Raw genomic sequence first — 22,166 nt, 5'->3', positions numbered from 1 at the left:
CTACCAGTATTTGTGCTGATAGGAAAATTAAGTCTAAATGAAGAGAAAATCTCTCTACCTTTGAGTACGAATTGCTGCTTCTTCATTTAAAAAGTGCCCTAACTAGTCAGCCAGTCACCAGGTAACTGGTTGGATTTTGTAATCTGTCCCATTTCCAACAGCTGAATGAATAGCAATTCTGCTAACAGATTTGGTGGGTCTTTTCTAGGAGCATGAAATGGCAACCCACTCCAGTATTCTTGCCTGAAAAATCCCATGGAAGGTGGAACCTGGTAGGCTACAGTCCATGGGGTTGCTGAGAATCGGACACGACTGAGCGACTTCACTTTCTTTCACTTTCTTTTAGGAGCAAGAGTCTGGTCTGGTGGCCCTCTGTGAAGGAAAATCTATGAAATTGAGTCTATATGTAGTCTCCACCCTTGCCACCATGGCTGCTTTTTTTATGAGTATTGAACAGACACGAACCTGAGAGAACAAAGCAACAGCTGGAGGCCATATGTACCCACAGACTTGTGTGTTACTCCTCATAGCAGTTTAAAAATCATAAAATTTCATCTACAAATTTGTTTTGATGACTTCTTTGGAAAACAAAGATCTGGCAATACTGGGCCCACATTCTAACATAGCAAGATTCAATTAGAGCTACCTTTTTTTTGATGAAGTTTGAAAAAAATTATTGAATTATTTCTTATTGTGAAATCACAGTGATTTTTACATTTTAAGTAGAGTGGAAAACAATTATAGAAAGACTTAAAAGTTCTTTTTCAGTCTTCTCAAATCTCCTTGATCTTAGGCCAAAATTGTTTCAACACATGTTTTGTAAAAACTCAAATGTTTGCAACTTTTAATGGCATCTGATGCTAAAGCTGAAACTCCAATACTTTGGCCACCTCACGCGACGAGTTGACTTACTGGAAAAGAGTCTGATGCTAGGAGGAATTGGAGGTGGGAGGAGACGGGGACGACAGAGAATGAGATGGCTGGATGGCATCACCAACTCGATGGACATGAGTTTGAGTGAACTCCGGGAGTTGGTGATGGACAGGGAGGCCTGGCGTGCTGTGATTCATGGGGTCGCAAAGAGTCGGACATGACTGAGCGACTGAACTGAACTGAACTGAACTGAGTGAACAATTAGAACTTTTATTCTTTGGAAAAGTCTATTAATTTGGTTTTGAGGAATAACCGTTTGTTTACTTGAGTCATTGTGTCTTGGTAGTGAATGAATGCAGTTGAGTAAAACTAGGTCCTTGCTGTGAAATCAGAACATATGAAAAATCAAATACAGTCCTAATCAATGACTAATCCTAATGATTCTCAGGAATGTAGGACCTATTATTTCAGGAAAATGATTTAAATTATTAAGTGTAACCCAGGATAAGTAGTATGTAAGGAATGTTCCCTGTGCTAACATTAACCTGGATAGGAAATACCTTAACATTTTTTTCTTTTTAACTATCCATTTATTGGTTAAACTTCTACTTATGGCATAGTTAAGAATTTTCATATACTTGTCACTACCTCCCAGCATTTAGCGTTTTTAAAATATTCAGCAAATTCTTTCTAGTCCTCAACTATTAAAAAACTATACAAAGTTGAAGAAAGTAACTTTTGAAACATAGCAAAAACTTAAGTGCTGAATATTCAGTTATACAAGCAAATAGTACATAGAAAGTCACTGGGGAATTCCCTGGAGGTCCAGTACTTAGAACTCATCACTTTTACTGCCCTGGGCCTGGGTTCTATCCTGGTCAAGGATCCAAGATCCCGCAAGCCACGTGGTACAGCTAAAAGAAAGAAGAAAGTCAGCAAACTTCCATGTCTTCTCCACTAATGATTTAAGTTTTCTTTATCCATTTGATTGTATCTGATTCTATAACCTCGTATAACTACAGCTTCATTAATGAACCCAAAACAAACAATATTGTCAAAGTTTTTATCGTGATACGTTTACCACTCCTTACCAAAAATTTATTTCCATTTAAATTCATCTCTCAGTGATTTGGAGGGCTTCCCTGGTGGCTCAGATTGTCATGAATCTGCCTATAATCCAGTAGACCCAAGTTCAATCCCTGGGTGTGGAAGCTCCCCTGGAGAAGGAAATGGCAACCCACTCCAGTATTCATGCCTGGAGAATTCCATGGACAGAGGAGCCTGCTGGGCTACAGTCCCTGAGGTCACAAAGAGTCGGACACGACTGAGTGACTAACACACTTTTTTTGATGGAATAAACCATCTCAGTATATTCCCTGTTGGCTCAGACGGTAAAGAATCTGCCTGCAGTGAGGCAGACTGGTTCAATCCCTGGGTTGGAAAGATCCCCTGGAGAAGGAAATGGCAACCCACTCCAGTATTCTTACCCAGAAAATTCTGTGGACAGAGGAGCCTAGAGGGCTATAGTCTACGGGGTCACAAACAGTTGGACCTTCTCAAGATTGCCGTAATTCCAAGTATTCCTCATTGTTTGTCACCAAATCCTTTTCCCTTATTTACGGAACCTAGCTGACACTTGCTGATTTTTGAGTTTATGAGCCTTGCACCAGATTACCTTGAGAAGAAACACAACTGACTATCATTAAGTGGGCCATTTTATCCCCTTTTATAATTTAGAATCTCTGGCATGGGGCTGTCTTATGAACACTGACTTGGAACACAAATATTCTCAGCTCTGGGGCAATTCTTGCCCAAACTTCTTTGTTTCTAGGCCTAAGATCTAGCTCTTAGCAGGTCTCTGAACAACTGGACAGACCATTTGTAACCAGTGAGAAAGTGGCATAGATCCTGATCTCAGATAATTTCTGATTCTAAGCAAAGTGGACAATGAGAAAAACTGTTTATCTGTCTGCCCGTTGTGAGGGTTTTTTTTCTCCTGTGCCCTTTAGGATCACCCCTGAGAGAGGCTGCAGTTCATTTATGGCTGTAGCTTTGTAGCAGGTCTACCTCTGGCTCATGTTGGTACATCTTATCATCTTTGTTCTTGGTCATAGGCCTTTCCTCTTGAGTCTATGAAGGGACTAAAGGGACAGAAAGAAGTCAAAAGAGTGAGCAATCATCCCAGGCCACTTAGCATTCCTTTCAGCTCATCCCATTCATACCATTTGAACACTGAACTGTTGTCATAACTAAATTTATGGCTGGATGAAAAACATGGCATCTAGTTTGTGATGAGCTGTTCAAATCACAAAGTGGTCCTGTGTTCAGATCCTCATGTAAGTCCAAAAAGACACCAGGAACAGTTTCTCAAAGGGAAAATAGTTGCTGAAAGAAATGTGACTTGCTCCCAACTCAAAGGGAACACTACTGAAATTCTTCTGGGGCTTGCTACAGTCTCTCAAACTTACCCTGACATCCTGTGGACCATTTGACTCCAGCTGGATCTGATGAGTCATTGGCCAGGCTACATGACAGACTGCTTGAAGTGAACTTTGGACTAGCTGGAGAGCATTCTCTTGTTTTGGTTCCCACCTACATTTGGCAGTTTTTAGACTCGTGGTTAAAAGCTCAGAGTAGAACATCTAAAATTGAAATGAATATGCCTTAAATATAAGATGTCCATCAAAATCTATTCTGCCATCTTAGTGACAGACACCCAGGTATATAACAACTTGTTTCTCACTTGAGCAGGAATCTTCCAGTGTGACCAGATTGCTGCCGAAAACAGTTTCGTGTTCTCAGATCTGGGGAAGGAATCGCAGTTTGAAGATTGAGTCTTACTGGACCTATAGTTTCAGGAAAGAATTCCCTTTATCAGCTGAGGCTCATAAACCTCAGTTCTAAACAGATACTTTATATCTTAGGTGTTTTGATCTTAGATCTTAGGTATGTAATAATGACTAAAGTTTTGGGAGTCTCTTTCCTTAGTGCAGTTACCCAGTGCATTTATTTTGCTTTGGGAAAAACTAGGAAAAAAGTTTCGGAGAAGGCAATGGCAAGCCACTCCAGTACTCTTGCCTAGAAAATCCCATGGATGGAGGAGCCTGGTAGGCTGCAGTCCGTGGGGTCGCTAGGGGTCGGACACGACTGAGCGACTTCACTTTCACTTTTCACTTTCATGCATTGGAGAAGGAAATGGCAACCCACTCCAGTGTTCTTGCCTGGAGAATCCCAGGGAGCGGGGAGCCTGGTGGGCTTCTGTCTATGGTTTCACACAGAGTCAGACATGACTGAAGTGACTTAGCAGCAGCAGCAGCAGGAAAAAAGTTTACAGATGCTTCCACAAAGGCATCTCTCTTCTCTTTCATTCAAGAGGTTCTGGATTTATCCAGATTCAACACTGCTAATTAAGATGAGGTGGTGATTTCATTGTATTATTTGCTAACCCAGAAAATTTGGGGGTGAAAACCTCAATGAATAATTTTGTGGGTTGTCTTACCATTTCGATCTTGGGAGATCCTTGCCTGTTAATCCTTTTTCCAAGATTTGACTACTGACTGATTCAGGTCAGTATAGGCTGATGCCTAAGCTCAACCACCCAGCTTCCTCCCATGGCACTTGAAATCTGGGAGCCCAGTTTTTGTTGCAGCCCCTCCCAGCAGGATTTCTAATCTAGGGAGAACAGCCAATACAGCTTTTTAAAATTCTGGTGATTTCCTCAATAATCTATGATAATCATGAAAATATATTCTTCTTCTTTTTTTTTTTCCATATTAGGAAGTGGGGAGGATGAGTAAGGCAGTGAATAGGTAAGAATTACATGAACAGTTCAGGCAGAACATCAATCTTCTATCCTTTGTATATTCTTTCTTTTATACTATGTCAGGGACTATCTGGCTTTTCAGTGTTGTTCAGTGTGTGTCAAGTTTTTGTATGGGATGGCATTAGCCAGCCTAGCCAGCTATTAAAACTGAAGCTGGTGGCTCTAGTTTGCACATGGAACAAAATTAGCAATTCAACCAGACAACATATTAAAAATCAGAGACGTTACTTTGCCAACAAAGGTCCATCTAATCAAAGCTATGGTTTTTCCATTAGTCACATACAGATGTGAGAGTTGGACTATAAAGAAAGCTGAGCACCAAAGAATTGATGCTTTTGAACTGTGGTGTTGGAGAAGAATCTTGAGAGTTCCTTGGACTGCAAGGAGATCTAACCAGTCCATCCTAAAGGAAATCAACCCTGAATATTCATTGGAAGGACTGATGCTGAAGCTGAAACACCAATACTTTGGTTCCCTGATGTGAAGAACTGACTCATTGGAAAAGACCCTGATGCTGGGAGAGATTGAAGGCAGGAGGAGAAGGGGATGACAGAGGATGAGATGATTGAATGGCATCCCTGACTTGATGGACATAAGTTAGAGCAAGCTCCGGTAGTTGGTGATGGACAAGGAAGCCTGGCATGCTGCAGTCCATGGGGTAGCAAAGAATTGGACACGACTGAGCGACTGAACTGAACTGAGTACGTCCAGCCTGATTCAAAATCATATACACCTTTTTGTATTAGCTTTCTAAATCACCAAATCTCAATAACTTAGCAAAATAAAAATTAATTTTTCAGTAGTGTGAAGTCCAGTGTGGTTTGGGTAAATCTCTTACATCTTTAGTTGTACCATTGGGAACACATGGCCCCTAGTGTCCCTGAAAGAAAAGAAAGCAATGGAGGAGGACTGCTTGTTCTTGACTGCATAGCATGAAAGTGACAAAACTCACATCTGCTTATAGTGTAAACAGCACCCAACCCAAGAAAGCACATGGAATGTTTGGTCGGCATTTTCCCTGTTACAAAGGTTTTTTCCTCCAAGATTAAGACTCATGTTTCTTCCTCTAAGAGGAGGACAAATACTTGTTGCCCATTTAAACCTTTGGTAATGTATATTACACAGTGTGAAGTTGTTTTAACTATCTGAGTAGAATTTGTCATAGTGAGAGAGCATAATTAACTATTCCTACTAACAGACTACCTGGGAACTTAGTATAATGATGTTAAGTTGGCTGTTAAAGTGGCAGCCTGAAAAAAATATTGTAACAGTTAATATTAAAATTGTTCCTATGGTAAGAATTGTTATTATTTCAGAAATTGCCTTGAAAATGGCTTTAGACTTAGGCTGTGAAGTCCCCAAAACATGGTCTATAGCTTTACTATTCAAGTGTTGTCCAGTGACCAAAAGCAGCATCAAAAAGTGAAGTCGCTCAGTCGTATCTGACTCTTTGCGACCCCCATGTACTGTAGCCTACCAGGCTCCTCAGTCCATGAAATTTTCCAGGCAAGAGTACTAGAGTGGGTTTCCACTTCCTGCTCCAGGGGGTCTTCCTGACGTAGGGCTTGAACCTGGGTCTCCTGCATTGCAGGCAGACGCTTTACCATCTGAGCCACCAGGGAAGCCTAATTACTGGAGAGTTTATTAGAAATGAAGGGACTTACCTGGCAGTCCAGTGGTTAAGACTGCACTTTCCATTGCAGGGGATGCTGGTTCAGTCACTGGTCAGGCAGCTAAGGAACCACACGCCTTGTTGCCAAAAGCAAAACATAGAACAGAAGCCATACTTTACCAATTTGAATGAAGATATTAAAATAGTCCATATTAAAAAAAATTTTTAAGGAAAAAAAAAGAAATGAAGTATCTCTAGCACCACTTTAGACCTGTTGACTCAGAATACACATTTTAACAAGACCCTCAGGTAATTCTTCACTTAGAGTTTGAATCATTCCGGTCTGTAAGGCCATAGCAGAGAACACAGATAAATGATTCTGTATAAGAAGTGAACAGAAATTTGCCAGGGTGACAGTAGGCAGTGGCCAGGGAATGAGAAGGGGAGAAGATGTCAGAGAAGGGAGAAAAGCTGAGCCCCATGAAGGGAGAACTCAGCTGTAAGGAAGGTCTCCAGTAAAAAATAATTAGATGTGTGATAACAGAACCTTTAGGAACTAGGGTTTCAAAGGTTCAAGTTAAAACTACAAAAGTTGCTTTAATAATTTAAAGTTGAAGTTTTGGTTTTATAAATGTGACAAATTAAGTATTATTAAGTCTAGCATAGGCAATAACTTCTTTAAGAGGTTTGTTTTTATTGCATTGTCCAGATATAGAAATTGGATTCTCCAGGCTGGAGGGACAAGTGGAATAAGGGTGATTGACCCACATAGATTCTGAACCTTTCTACAATGGAGGGAAGCAATAGGGAGCGGCTCTTACTGGTTCTAGTCTATTAGCGTAAGTCTTGTTAGTCCTCTGGTCCATTTTTTGGAATGGACTTTAAAAAGACACATTCAAGAGCACTGGCTTTTAAATCTCCTTAGAAGTGGTAAAACTGTAATTTCCTGCAATTATATGATATTTTCCATCTTTCAAAATAGCCTACTTGGCATTTTCTCATGAGTTTCACAACTATTACGTGATGCACTTTCCCAACTTGAGGAAAACATTGTGTTTCCTCTCCACCTCTATTAAAGTGATTAGCCACTCTTTCACTTCCTATTCGCACTTGATCTTCTTGAAGGAACAGCTCGTTCTGGAGGTCTCCTCTCTTCTCACCATCCCATGGGTATTAGGGACAGAGAATGTTAATGGTGATCCTATCGTTAAGCCAACTATATACATTTTGACACTGATGAAACTTATCCTTTTGAAATTGACCTTCTTTTATGTCTAAAAGTATTATCTTCAAATTTTCTTTCTCCCTCTACATACATGTTACTAGTTGATGATTTCTGCTTGTCTTTAAATGTTAGAGTTTCCTGGGGTTCCATTTTGACCTTCTGTCCCTGTTGGACATCTTTCCCCAACTTAAACTACTAGTTATATCCTATTATCTCTTTGCATTTTTAAACCATGCTTAATATAATGTGCTTAAAAAAATGCATCTATAGCTTCACTAGCAAGAGACCAAAATAACATTTGCTTTATATTTTTCTAATCCCTTTTTTCGACATGTACATTCTTAGAAATTAAAATATGTAGGCGAAAGAATGGAATTTTGCCCTTCATAGTATTTGTAACATGTTATATTTCACCTAAGAATGATGATTGTTTTTATATCAATAAATTAAAATCTATGTCACACTTTAAAACAGATTTATAATTTTCCTTTATAAAAATATATTTAAACAAAATCATATTTTTGGACATTTATATTATTTCCAGTGTTTTGCTTAAATCAACAGTATTGTGATGAACATATTCATATATATTTCTTTACATACATCCATGTTCATTTCCTCAGTTTAATGTCCTAGAAATGGAATTGTTAGCTGAATATCTAAAGATTGAACCTTTTTTTTTTTTACTGGTGGAAAATCTTACTCTCTAATGTAATGAAAAATTCTAAAAATATCTACTCGTGGGAAAAATAGAAGAATGATAATAAAGTACAGAAAACACCCAAAGGGAAAAGTTAGTTTGGCCTGTGGTAGACAGCCTCCAAGGTGGCCACCAATTACTCTTTTTCTTTGCAATTGTATTGGAGTATAGTTGATTTACAGTGATGTGTTGGTTTCTGGTGTACAGCAAAGTGATTGGGCTATATATACATTTATAATATCCTTTTTCATTTTGGTTTATTATAGGATATTGAATATAGTTCCCTGTGCTATATGGTAGGACCTTGTTGTTTATCAATCCTATATGTATTATTTAATAGTGTGTCTATTAAAAGGTTTTAGACACATATTGTTATTATTTCAGTTCAGTTCAGTTCAGTTCAGTCGCTCAGTCGTGTCTGACTCTTTGCGACCCCATGAAGCGCAGCACGCCAGGCCTCCCTGTCCATCACCAACTCCTGCAGTTCACTCAAACTCATGTCCACAGAGTTGGTGATGCCACCCAGCCATCTCATTCTCTGTCGTCCCCTTCTCCTCCCGCCCCCAACCTTTCCCAGCATCAGAGTCTTTTCCAGTGAGTCAACTCATCGCATGAGGTGGCCAAAGTATTGGAGTTTCAGCTTTAGCATCAGTCCTTCCAATGAACACCCAGGATTGATCTCCTTTAGAATGGACTGGTTGGATCTCCTTGCAGTCCAAGGGACTCTCAAGAGTCTTCTCCAGCACCACAGTTCAAAGGCATCAATTCTTCGGCAATCAGCTTTCTTCACAGTCCAACTCTCACATCCATACATGACCACGGGAAAAACCATAGCCTTGACTAGATGGACCTTGGTTGGCAAAGTAATGTCTCTGCTTTTTAATATACTATCTAGACTGGACATAACTGATCCCCTGGAGAAGGGAAAGGTTACCCAATCCAGTATTCTGGCCTGGAGAATTCCCTTGACTGTATAGTCCATGGGGTCACAAAGAGTCAGACACAACTGAGCGACTTTCACTTTCACTTTTTATTTCAATATCATATTTTAATTCTCTACTTCTTTATCATGACATACTTTCATTTTATAGATGCCAGATTTTCTCAATTTATTTAGGATATTATTTATAGATTTTTGGAAGTTATCTACTATGTCTTCAGTTACCTCTATTTCCTTTGGGGTTTATATGTTTCTCTTGCCCTTCTCTTTCATACTACTAATTTTATGCAATTATCTAGTGATTTTTAGCTGTTATTTCATAAGTTTTGAAGACAGTCTTAAGTTGATTACATTGACTAGGTAACTGGTTTAGAGTTCTTCTGTGGTTGTTCAGTTCAGTTCAGTCACTCAATTGTGTCCGACTCTGCGACCCCATGGACTGCAGCACGCCAGGCTTCCTTGTCCATGCTGCTGCTGCATCACTTCAGTCGTGTCCTACTCTGTGTGACCCCATAGACAGAAGCCCACCAGGCTCCCCGCTCCCTGGGATTCTCCAGGCAAGAACACTGGAGTGGGTTGCCATTTCCTTCTCCAATGTGTGAAAGTGAAAAGTGAAAGTGAAGTCGCTCAGTCGTGTCCAAGCCTTAGTGACCCCATGGACTGCAGCCTACCAGGCTCCTCCATCCATGGGATTTTTCTAGGCAAGAGTACTGGAGTGGCTTGCCATTGCCTTCTCCATCCCTGCCCATAACTAATCCAAAAGCTTGCTCAAATTCATGTCCATTGAGTCGGTGATGCCATCCAACCATCTCATCCTCTGTTGTCCCCTTTTTCTCCTGCCTTCAATCCTTCCTAGCATCAGGGTCTTTTCCAATGAGTCAGTTCTTCGCATCAGGTGGCCAAAGTATTGGAGTTTCAGCTTTAGCATCAGTCCTTCCAATGAATATTCAGGATTGTTTGCCTTATGACTGGTTGGATCTCCTTGCAGTCCAAGGGACTCTCAAGAGTCTTCTCCAACACCACAGTTCAAAAGCATCAGTTCTTTGGCACTCAGCTTTCTTTATAGTCCAGCTCTCACATCCATACATGACCACTGGAAAAACCATAGCTTTGACTAGACAGACCTTTGTTGGCAAAGCAACGTCTCTGCTTTTTAATATGCTGTCTAGGTTTGTCATAACTTTTCTTCCAAGGAGCAAGCATCTTTTAATTTCATGGCTGCAGTCACCATCTGCAGTGATTTTGGAGCCCCCCAAAATAAAGTCTGTCACAGTTTCCATTGTTTCCCCATCTATTTGCCATGAAATGATGGAACCAGATGCCATGATCTTAGTTTTCTGAATGTTGAGTATTAAGCCAACTTTTTCATTCTCTTCTTTAACTTTCATCAAGAGGCTCTTTAGTTCTTTGCTTTCTGCCATAAGGGTGGTGTCATCTGCACATCTGAGGTTATTGATATTTCTCCCAGCAATCTTGATTCCAGCTTGTGGTTCATCCAGACTAGCATTTCTCATTATGTACTCTGCATATAAGTTAAATAAGCAGGGTGACAATATATAGCCTCTGTGGTTGTTAAGGTCTATGTTTCTAAAGGGACAGTGCTTTTGGGAAACTTATGAGTCCTAGGTAATTGGGCAGGCTTCTATTTAAGCCTTTGTGGGAATTGGTCGAAGGTAATTGTCAAGGTAAAGAGCACATTGCTCTTTGAAATAACTCTTTCTAGTTGCACTACTTGATCCCACACAATATACGTTAAATGCATCTTTCCTTATTATTTATTTTCCTTCTTTTCCTTGATTTCTTACCCCAATCATTTTTTCTCCTTTCCAAAGTTATCATTTTACGCCACTGTTATTTAGACTGTGTCTTACAGCCTTTTAGAAAGTCCACAGGGAGTTCTGAAAGGTTGGCAGAAATTATATTGAATTATAAACATCTAGTCAATGCTTTACCAACATTCCAAATAATCTTATTTCTACCTCAGCACTTAAAAAATAGTAATATCCTAAGAGTCTCCCTGGTGGGACTCCCTGGTGGCTCAGATGGTAAAGAATTTGCCTGCAATGTGAGAGACCTGGGTTCGATCCCTGAGCTGGGTAGACCCCTGGACGAGGGCATGGCAACCCACTCCGGTATTCTTGCCTGGAGAATCCCATGGACAGGGGAGCCTGGTGGGCAACAGTCCATGGGGTTGCAAAATGTCAACACGACTGAGCGACTAAGCACAGCACAAGAGTCAAAATGGAAGCCTTTGAGATCTAGTCTTCCTAAGCCTCTAAGCATGCTTCATACTTATTGCTTATTGGGGAGATCTGGGAGATGGTGCAGGAAGCAGGGTATTGCAGAATTAGGCCAGCTCTCTTATTGTTTTCTTTTGCTTTTCCAAACATAAATACAGACACAGGCCACTGAACTAATAATATTAATTGATGCCACCTTAACAAAATAGGTCAAATAGAACAAAAACAAAACATTTACTGGGCTGTAACTTCTTGTTACATGACATCAAATCAGATGGTGTTTTGGTGTCCTAATGTGTAGGAGGTAAAAAAGATAAAGCAAGCTGACTACATGAATATCTTGCTGCACATCCTAAAAAGAGACCTCTTGTTGTAGCCTCAGAAAGTATAACCAATTTACAGTATAGTTGTTTAGAGGAGAAAAGAGAGGGCTATAGAAATTTCCTCTTTAGACCTTGCTAAACTCTGAATTCTGAGTTCCTTCAAAAATACCTTAATTTCTCACTTACGGAGAGCAAACACATGAAATCGGAGAAATGGACAAGATAGTTTATTTCAAGATAATAAGCTGCCTGTTCTGTCTTTTGGGTAGAAGTATTTGTAGTTTTGGAAGGAGTAACTAATTTGTACCCCTATCTTTGTCTCGGGCTAAAGCAAAGGTTTAATCTTGGGGATAATTGTCAGAGTGTCGATTTACTCTTTTTTCCTAGACTAGGGGCTGTAAATTAATTACAATTAAATCTTCAAGTACGGAGAGGTTCATTTCACTTCCATTGTGACTAAATAGTTCAAGCATTGTTTCCCTACTCATTTGATCTGTTCTAGAAGCGGGGGTCAATGATCACATTTTTTAAAATGCCACTGCTTTTCTACTTCTAAATAAATGCCAACCCTTGTTTCTCCTAATTCAAATGTTATAAAACTCACCTTTATATGTATACTGTATAATTCACAGGTTATCTCCTCTTCTTTTTCCCCAGATTTAAACCTTATCCAGACCTACCTCTTAGGGTTTCCCTTATAGCTCAGTTGGTAAAGAATCCACCCGCAATTCAGGAGACCCCGGTTTGATTCTGAGTTGGGAAGATCCCCTGGAGAAGGGATAGGCTACCCTCTCCCATCATTCCTGGACTTCCCTTGTGGCTCAGCTGGTAAGGAATCCACCTGCAATGCGGGAGACCTGGGTTCGATCTCTGGGCTGGGAATATTCCCTGGAGATGGGAAAGGCTACCCACTCCAGTCTTCTGGCCTGGAGAATCCATGGACTGTATAATCCATGGGGTCATAAAGAGTTGGGACATGACTGACTTTCACTTGCTTACAGACCTACCTCTTACAGTATTTGATTCTCTTGTTTCTTGTCAGCCTTTTCATTGCTTAGTCCTCTTGAAAGACAGGCATGGTTCACCTTTACAGAACACTTTTTAAAATGTTTTCCCAATCCTTAATATAATAATATGAGAAGAATCAGTTGCTCAGCAGTGTAGTCAAGGCTATGGTTTTTCTGGTAGTGGTGTATAGATATGGGAATTGGACCTCAATAAGAAACAAATGTGAAATGTAGAGAAGTGTATTAGCTAGTATTTTAGCTCTCTTTAAAAAAAGAAAAACTTTACTTTAAAAGAATGGATGTATAACATGTACAGACATAACATTTGTTTCTTAAGGCTAACACAAGCTTTTCTGAAAGTTGTAATAATTATGTAGCCTGATGAATGCCTAATTAAAAATCTGTCTTTGGCTTTTTCTTAGTCTTTGCAACCTTCATATTTTTTAATACCCCTCCTCAATTGTAAATATTCTATTGCATAAATCTTTATAATAAAAATGAAAGATTTTTACATATGTGATGATTAATTTTTCAGTCTTTAAACTCTTTATTTTGTATTGGGGTTTAGCAGATTAACAATGTTGTGGTAGTTTCAGGTGAACAGCAAAGGGACTCAGCCATACATATACATGTATCCTTTCTCCCTCAAATATGCGATTATTTAAAATAAAATTTGTAAAATATAATTTCCAATCATTATTAACTAATGGTTTTTCTATATCATTTGGAAAATAGCAATAGTAACTCCCTATATCAATCAAAAATAGCAATTCTATTTTTACCAGTCTTTGTGTAAGCTGCTGCTGCTGCTGCTAAGTCACTTCAGTCATGTCCGTCTATGTGTGACCCCATAGACAGAAGCCCACCAGGCTCCCCCTTCCCTGGGATTCTCCAGGCAAGAACACTGGAGTGGGTTGCCATTTCCTTCTCCAGTGTGTGAAAGTGTAAAGTGAAAGTGAAGTCGCTCAGTCGTGTCCGACCCTTAGCGACCCCACGGACTGCAGCCTACCAGGCTCCTCCATCCATGGGATTTTCTAGGCAAGAGTACTGGAGTGGCTTGCCATTGCCTTCTCCCTTTGTGTAAGCAAAACATGCCATTTCAGCAGTTGAGAGCTAGGAGGCACAATTGCATCTCAAAGTGTTATCTAATTGTTCTGTTTGTACATTGGATGCCATTTCCCTGACCCTGTCCCACAATGAAGAAGAAACAAAGATTCAAACACTCTGCCAAAGCAAACGCTAGCCTAAAATTCCCTTCTCAGATACATTCTTTTAGGGACAGTTTTTCATTCTTGGGATGCCAAGAGGGGCTAAAAGAAGAGACAGAAAGCAGAATTTAAAAAGATGAGTTTTAGGAGGGAGGAATGTGAGAACTATCTCTGCAAAGGTAAGAGATTCAGAAGATGAACTAGCCTAAAGTTTGAGTCACCTGCATCTGACTGATTGGTTCTGGACAACCTGCAGTTCTGACCCCTCTGAACAGAAGATAGCAGGCTTAGACACCTAAGTGGGAAAGGGGCTTTTAACGTTTTTCTTTAACTCTTGATGGAGGTCAAACTGAATTGAACAGTGAGGGCATTTTCCTGTGAGAAGAGGCAATGCTGAGCTTCCCTGATGGCCCAGCTGTGAAAGAATTCGCCTGCACTGCAGGAGATGCAGTTCTGTGGGTGTGATCCCTGGGTGGGGAAGATCCCGTGGAGAAGGAATCGGCAACCCACTCCAATATTATTATCCCATGGACAGAGGAGCCTGATGGGCTATGATCCGTGGGGTCACAAAGAGTTGGACATGGCTTAGAAACTAAACCACCACCACCACAGAGGCAATGCTAGCTCCACTATCCTTATGACAGGTGTTAAATGAAGTATGTACCAACAACAGTAAATTAATTTTTGTTGTTTAATCAAATTTATGGTGAAAAAATTTTTGCTCCCACAGAAAACATTGAGGGAGTCAGTGCTTATGTTATTGACATAATTGTTCAGCTTCTGTGGTCATTATTTTGAAGAAGGGATGACTCAGATAAGGTAAAAAATCAAGCACTTTCAGTCATGTTTCTAATCTCGGACTACTCATAACTAAATATAACCTAAAAATTTTAATCTGAATGTAACACTTTTCAAGCATGTTAGTTGGCTTTTCACAAGGATTTTCTTGAAAAACTTCTTAATCTAAAAGAAGTGAAACAAATGATTAGAGACAATGTGGTGATGCAAAAAGAGAATGGGTTTTGGAGCCAGGCTTGATGAACTTTGTTCTCAGTTATGTGAATTTGGTAAGATTAAACTCCACTTCTCCGAGTTTCTTTATTATGTGTTTAACAGTGAGATGGGGTTAATAGGAGATAATACAAAAAGAGCATTTATGTGCTTATGGTGCCATCAGCTCAGTTCAGTCACTCAGTCTTGTCCGACTCTCCGCGACCCCATGAATCACAGCACGCCAGGCCTCCCTGTCCATCACCAACTCCCGGAGCTCACCCAGACTCAAGTCCACAGAGTCGGTGATGCCATCCAGCCATCTCATTCTCGGTCGTCCCCTTCTCTTCCTGCCCCCAACCCTTCCCAGCATCAGAGTCTTTTCCAGTGAGTCAACTCGTCGCATGATTTGGGGACAGACAGATTTTGAACCAGTGATAAGAACACTTCAGAACGTATATTTGTCTCATCCTACAGTTCTGTAGTTTTAGTTTGGATCTGTGATGTCACATTTATATCTTTTTGACAAGGAATGGTAGATTCCTTTGAAAACACATTCTGTTAGATGAGTGGATTTATTTTATAACAGACAATACATGTCTTATTTAAGATACCAACTATGTCCACTACAAAACCACATCATTTATTTTTTTTTAATCAAGTACATTGTGGGCATTTAAGTGGTAGAATACATAGAAGAAAGAGCACTGGAGGCTAGGTATATTTAAATTCTTGTCCCCGTGTCCATCAACAGATGATTGGATAAAGAAACTGTGTTACATATATACAATGGAATGTTACTCAGCCACAAGAAGGAATACATTTGAGTCCATTCTGATGAGGTGGATAAACCTAGAGCGTACTATGCAAAATGAAGTAAGTCAGAGAGAGAAAAGCAAATATCTATCATATATTAATGCATATGTATGGAATCTAGAGAGATGGTATTGATGAACCTATTTGCAGAGCAGCAGTGGAGACGCAGACAGAGAGAACAGACTTATGGACACAGTAGGGGAAGGAGAGGGTATGACAAATGGAAAGAGTAGCATGGAAATATATGTACCACCATATGTAAAATAGTCAGTGGGAATTTGCTGTATGATTCAGGGAACTCAAACTGGGGCTCTGTGACAACCTAGAGGGGTGGCTTGGTGTGGGAGGGTGACTCAAGATGGAGGTTCAAGAGAGAGGGGATGTATGTGTACTTAAGGCTGATACACGTTGATGTATGGTATTAACCGACACAATATTGTAAAGTAATTATCCTCCAATTAAAAAGAAATAAATTAAAAAAATTCCTATCTCCTTAGCACCACTTTGTAGCTCTATGATCTTGAAAAATACATGTAACTTCTTTCAGCTCCAATTTCTTCAATAAGAAAATGGAAATGATAATTCTATCCTGTAGCGTATTTCTTTATTTATGTAGGATCAAATGAAATCACTATTATGCACTTTGAAAGTTGTTACACACCATCCCAGTTGAAAGTATTATTGGGTTGAACCTAGGTAAACTAAAACAAACTTTCAAATTCAGACAAAATTTATTTAGACAGAATCATTTTTTTAATTAAGAGCTTTGTTATCCTTTAAGTCAGAGGTGTAACAATTTTCATTTTTAATATTCCTCTCATTATCAGAGATAATGAAACTTTTCCCTCTTTTCTGAAAAGCAGTAGCAAATAGTAGTGGTTGGTTGCAGGTTTGAGCATTGGGGTGCCTGTGATCTAAGTTGTACTTTTGTTGTTTATAAGCTGAATAACTTAGAGCAAATATCTTGTATGCTCTGGATTTTCATCATCTCTGTAGTAATGGTTTACTGTGTTTTCTTCTGATTTTATAAATTTATGTGAGCATTTTTTAAAACTATCACTTTAGTTCTCCTTGACAATTGAGAACTTCCCCAAAGATAAGTATAATATGTGTTACTACACATGGTCTGTGTCATGCAATGAGGCTCTTATAGGGAAAGAGATATTCTTAAATATCAATATTAACCTTTGAATTCTAAAGTTTGATATTCTGAAAGGAAGAAATGCTAAGGAGTGATGTTTATGGTTTGTTTTCCAATTGCATCTGACCTTGATTATTTTGTTATTACATCAGTATATTCATCTTTAATACGAAGTGTTATTGTTTTCCTTAGAAAGGTTAATGTATTTTCTTTGACATTCAGAAAGGCTTCCCTGGTGGCTCAGATGGTAAAGAATCTGTCTGTAATGGATTCGATCTCTGGGTTGGGAAGATACCCTGGAGAAAGAAATGGCAACCTGCTCCAGTATTCTTGCCTGGAGAATTCCCATGGACAGAGGAACCTGGTAGGCTATAGTCCATGGGGCCGCAAAGAGTAGGATATGACTGAATGACTAAAGCTTTCTTCTTTTCAGAAGGGCCAAGTTTTTGCTATATTTATTATCAGGTAGCATGCTTAAAACTATTTCAAATAAATGAGATAATTTTAATGTCAGACCCTTTCATTGTTGGTTGGGCTGCCATTTATCAGTTAGCAATGCACTTGGTGGCTGGCATGCTCACAGAATAGCATCTTTTAGATGCACACAGCCTTAATTTATCTTGATCTTGAGCAGCAATAAAAATGGTGAGAGATATTGTCAAAAATATTCAATATAACTCAAACAGTTTTGTTAATCATCACATTTAAACTTCTGTTTTGTAAGTGAAGAAACCCATATAAAACTAAAATAAATAAACATAAATCACTCTTGAAAGGTGTTCAGTTATCCAACTAATAATTATAGTAAGAGTTGATTAGTTAGTCCTTTTGCTGTTCTTTTTTCTTCATTCTATTGTCAACTTTTGATTATCTATTCCTTATATATACTGGGTTATGAGAGAAATAAGAGAAAAATTAATTTAGCTATTTACATTATTTGCTTATCTTTCTAGTGAAATAACCATTTGTGGTTAAAAATCAGGATTAAAAAATTTGTAGATTTTATATGTGATTTCAAATCTTTTCATTAAGAAATGATGTTCCATTCATATACTAAAATGATAAAGCCCAAACTTTATTCTCCTTTCTTTTCTTCAACTATAACTGCAGATGATAGCTTGAGTGTCTTTCCAAACTCTTTTCTCTGTATTTGTCCACCTGATATTTACACATCTACAAGTATGGCTGGTATACATAGGATTATGCTATAGATGAGGCATCTATAATTTGCACTTTTCAATTTAATAATATACCTTGGAGATCTTCAGTGAAGTAGTATCTTCCTTCTTTTAAATTTTTGCAAATATATTAGGCAAAAGTCTGATTGCTTTAAAAAAATTTGTGTTGAACATCTTTTCACATGTTTATTGGCTACTTTTTCTCTGTAGTGATGTTTGCATGATATTGTTTTGTTTCTATTTTATTTACAGTTTTTATTTTGTTTTTAACCTTGCACACATGGCTTCTTTACTTTCGGCCTACATTGCAGGAGACACAGGAGATGGCGGGTTCAATCCCTGGGTCGGGAAGATCCCCTGGGGGAGGAAATGGCAACCCACTCCAGTATTCTTGCCTGGAGAATCCCATGGACAGAGGAGCCTGGCAGGCTACAGTCCAAAAGGTTGCAGAGTTGGACACAACTAAGTGACTAAGCACCCACATACACTGCACACATACCTGTATTGGTTGCCATATTGTATTATTTTTTATTTAATTTGCAAAAGTTGTTTATGAATTCTAGATGTCAATCTGTTGCTTGACTTTGAACTTTGTTATTTTTATCATTGTTTTTCAACTGCTTAAAATTTTTTTTATACTCAAAGTTACCATTTTTTTTCTCTTTGCCTTCTGTATTTTGTGCTTTGCATATGGTCTTCCTTTTGCCATGGGTTTTTATTTTCTCATTTGTGTAGATAACCAGGTGTTTTAGCCTATCAAGTATCTTTCAAATAGCCGATTGGACTGATTGGTCAGAGATCATGCAAGTTTTCCATTAAAACTGAGAAAATCTGTTACTCTAACTTTAAAGATCCTGTGGCTATGACTTTTGACAATCATTTCAGCATGATGTTTTTTCCAACATTGTCATAATGAGGTAAACATTGAATTTTCGTTAGTTATGTTTGAACTCAAGCATAAACTTGAATAATTTGTGTAAATCATTAGACAAGTGCTGTAGCTACACACCAAACTGCTCTTTGGGTTGTTAACCAAGGGGCATATGTATCTGCATTTTCCTCCTCAGTTTAACCCTACTTTGAATGCCATGCAATTTACAGACAAAAAGTTATTTAAATTATCATGTTTAAAAAATATGTGGAAAAATGAAAGACTTGTTCATGTAAACATATTTTTTTCCTTCAGTTTTGTCGAGGCAACATGCTTCACAAGTCCTGGTTAGGAGACGCCGTGCAAATTCATTGCTTGAAGAAACGAAAAAGGGCAATCTTGAAAGAGAATGCATTGAAGAACTGTGCAATAAAGAAGAAGCCAGGGAAGTCTTTGAAAATAACCCAGAAACGGTAAGAACTCATGAAACGTGGTCAGTTAGTACACCTAGACATATAGTTACAGATGGAACATTTCTAGCTTTAGTCTCTGTTCCCTCGTGTTCCTTTTTAAAGTTAATGATTGTGTATCACCTTCTGTGGGTTCAATTCACCCACCAGTGCAGGAGACACAGGAGATGCAGGTTTGATCCCTGGGTCGGGAAGATCCCCTGGAGAAGAAAATGGCAACCACTTCAGTAATCTTGCCTGGAAAATCACATGGACAGAGGAGCCTGGTGGGCTGCAGTCCATGGGCTCCCAAAGAATTGAACACAGCTTAGCAACTGAACAACGATAACAGTATCACCTTCTGCATTTTCCCACTGAAGCATTTCAGGAGGAAGTACCTTCAAGGATGGGCTTCTTAGGGAAATACTATTTGCCAAAAGCAATATGCTCTGACCAAACTATAATTCAATTATACCTAATTATCACAAACAGTATGAATTTCATGGTTTGAACTACTTTCTCCCAACCAGTATTTTGTACTGTTGGGTGAGGGGAAGGGATCTCTAGTGTGTGTGTGTGTGTGTGTATGTGTGTGTGTGTGTGACTACATCATTATCACTATGCTTCATTAATTCTCTTCATTGGCATTTTTAACTAAGCTTTAGAAAACAGGACCTCTAATTCAGAGCTTGGTACATAATAGGTCTTCAGCTAATGCTTACTGAAGAATTCATTTCAATACTGTGTTTCCTAAGAACACTTTTAATTTATTCCATAAACTCTTGGTAAGTTTCCTGAGCCCACTTTAAATCATCGATAATCCCAGGGTAGAATTTATATCTTTAGTGCATACATTTTTCCAAGTTAGTCTAGAAAACTATAAAGATCCCTAAATATCATACAGAAATAAGAGACCCTTAGAGCTGATCTTTAGCCCCCCAGTTCTCCTAGAGAAGACTTTCTCTAACTTGTTCTGTGGGTAGCAAGAATATAAATAGTGCCTCTAAGAATTAGGATGAGGGTGACCTTGAGAATTAAAATTTGATGACCTTTGGGGTTAGCCTAGATTTTTTTTCCTGGATGAACTATACATCCAAAAGGAAATGAGGGAGGCATATATATCTGCATATGTATCTTCAAAATACCTCCTTTACTTCTGACTTAGCTCCTGGGACCATGAGACTGGATAAGCAGTAACAAGCAGGAACCGTTTGTCTATAGTGAGAGAACTTGTCCAGGACAGTAATAACTTGTGATTTCTGGGATTACCCTTTAATCCTCTTACCTCCACATACTCTAATAGGTTCAAAGGGAATTTTTCCCAAGGTAGACATTTTTAGAGATGGCTGGATGGCATCACCGACTCTGTGGACATGAGTTTGAGTGAACTCCGGGAGTTGGTGATGGACAGAGAGGCCTGGCGTGCTGTGATTCATGGGGTCGCAGAGAGTTGGACACGACTGAGTGACTGAACTGAACTGAACTGAACTGAAGATTGAAACCAAATGTTTCTCTTAGTTTTGCTATCTTTTGTGGAAAAGCAATTGACAAGGCAAAAATATTTTATTTCACACAAGGTAACAATGTACTCTTATTGTGTAGGAAGCAGATACACACCACACACATATACATAAATGTTTCTTTTTATTATGGAAATTGAAACTATATCCCAAAGTAGGGACTCCTTCCCTTTGCAGTGATTATCAACCATCTGCTATTCTTGGTCTGCCTATTCTACACCCCGTTCACTCTAATTTTTGTTTTGTTTTGCCGGAACATTTTAAGACAAGCCTGCATGCCCAAGATTTCATTTTATTATATCACCCATCAGTACTTAAGCATGTATTTCTACCACTAAATTTCTAAGGGTGAATTTAACTCAGATGTTCTCATAGTTTAGCCTCTGAGTAGCAAATGGGGAATGAGACAGAAGACATATGGAGGGGAGGGAAAGAGTGGAGAAAAGAAACTCATTTATGTGCTTCCTCGCCTCCACTCATTCTGATAATGGTGTTTCTGATAGAAGAAAAAGAGATGATGGTGAGAGTGAGGAAGAAATGGGAGAAATGAAAGAAAAAGCATTTGTTATTGTTTCTTACTTTCTTTCCTTTCCCAAACACTCCTGTCTACATCCCTCATCCCACACTCCCAGTCACCACCTTATTGCTTATCTCCCCATTGTCCGTAATATAGTCCTTTCCCCATTACATTATCTCGTGTTGAACCCATTCATCATTACCTATGTCCTGGCTTTTGTTCTGTAGAACAGGGGTTCCCCAGCCTCTGGGATCTAATGCCTGATGATCTGAGGTAGAACTGAAGTAATAATAATGGAAATATAATGCACAATGAACATAATTCATTTGAATCATCCTGAAACCATCCCCATTCCCTTGGTCTGGAAGAAAAATTGTCTTCCATGAAACTGGTCCCTGGTGCCAAAAAGATTGGGGACCGCTGCTATAGAGGACAATATCAATGTCTGAATTGCTTAGTGGTTGGATCTCATTCTTAGAAATTAGTAAGTAAGTGTTGTGTAGGTTTAAATGTGAGAGGAGGAAGGAATAAGGACTTTAATTGTATCCTGGATGAAAGTTATGCTCTGTACTTGAGGTTGTTTTTGTGTAGAAACGGTGGTTTCTCATGAGTTCTTATGCTATTAGTGCTGCGCATTAGATATTTTATGGCTTAAGAAGGCTTTTGTCAACCAGCCTGGGGACATTTCCATTAGAAAATCATTGTTAACACTTTTCTCCTTTTGGTAAAGTGT

General features: G+C 38.9%; 1 protein-coding gene across 1 annotated transcript in view; it reads left to right on the top strand.

Moving 5' to 3' along the window:
* Nucleotides 1–22,166, top strand: part of PROS1 (protein S) — a 70,683-nt gene that overhangs the window by 4,975 nt on the left and 43,542 nt on the right. Inside the window, exon 2 of the mRNA XM_055436044.2 lies at nt 19,263–19,420. Coding sequence (XP_055292019.2) covers nt 19,263–19,420 — 158 coding nt within the window. The remainder of the gene's footprint in view (nt 1–19,262; nt 19,421–22,166) is intronic.

Source organism: Moschus berezovskii, chromosome 1, assembly GCF_049115385.1.
Source record: "Moschus berezovskii isolate FMDL1 chromosome 1, NW_MosBer_1.0, whole genome shotgun sequence".
Lineage (NCBI taxonomy): Eukaryota > Metazoa > Chordata > Mammalia > Artiodactyla > Moschidae > Moschus > Moschus berezovskii.
The sequence above is the reverse complement of the archived record's forward strand: the minus strand, read 5'-3'. Positions and strand labels throughout refer to the sequence as shown.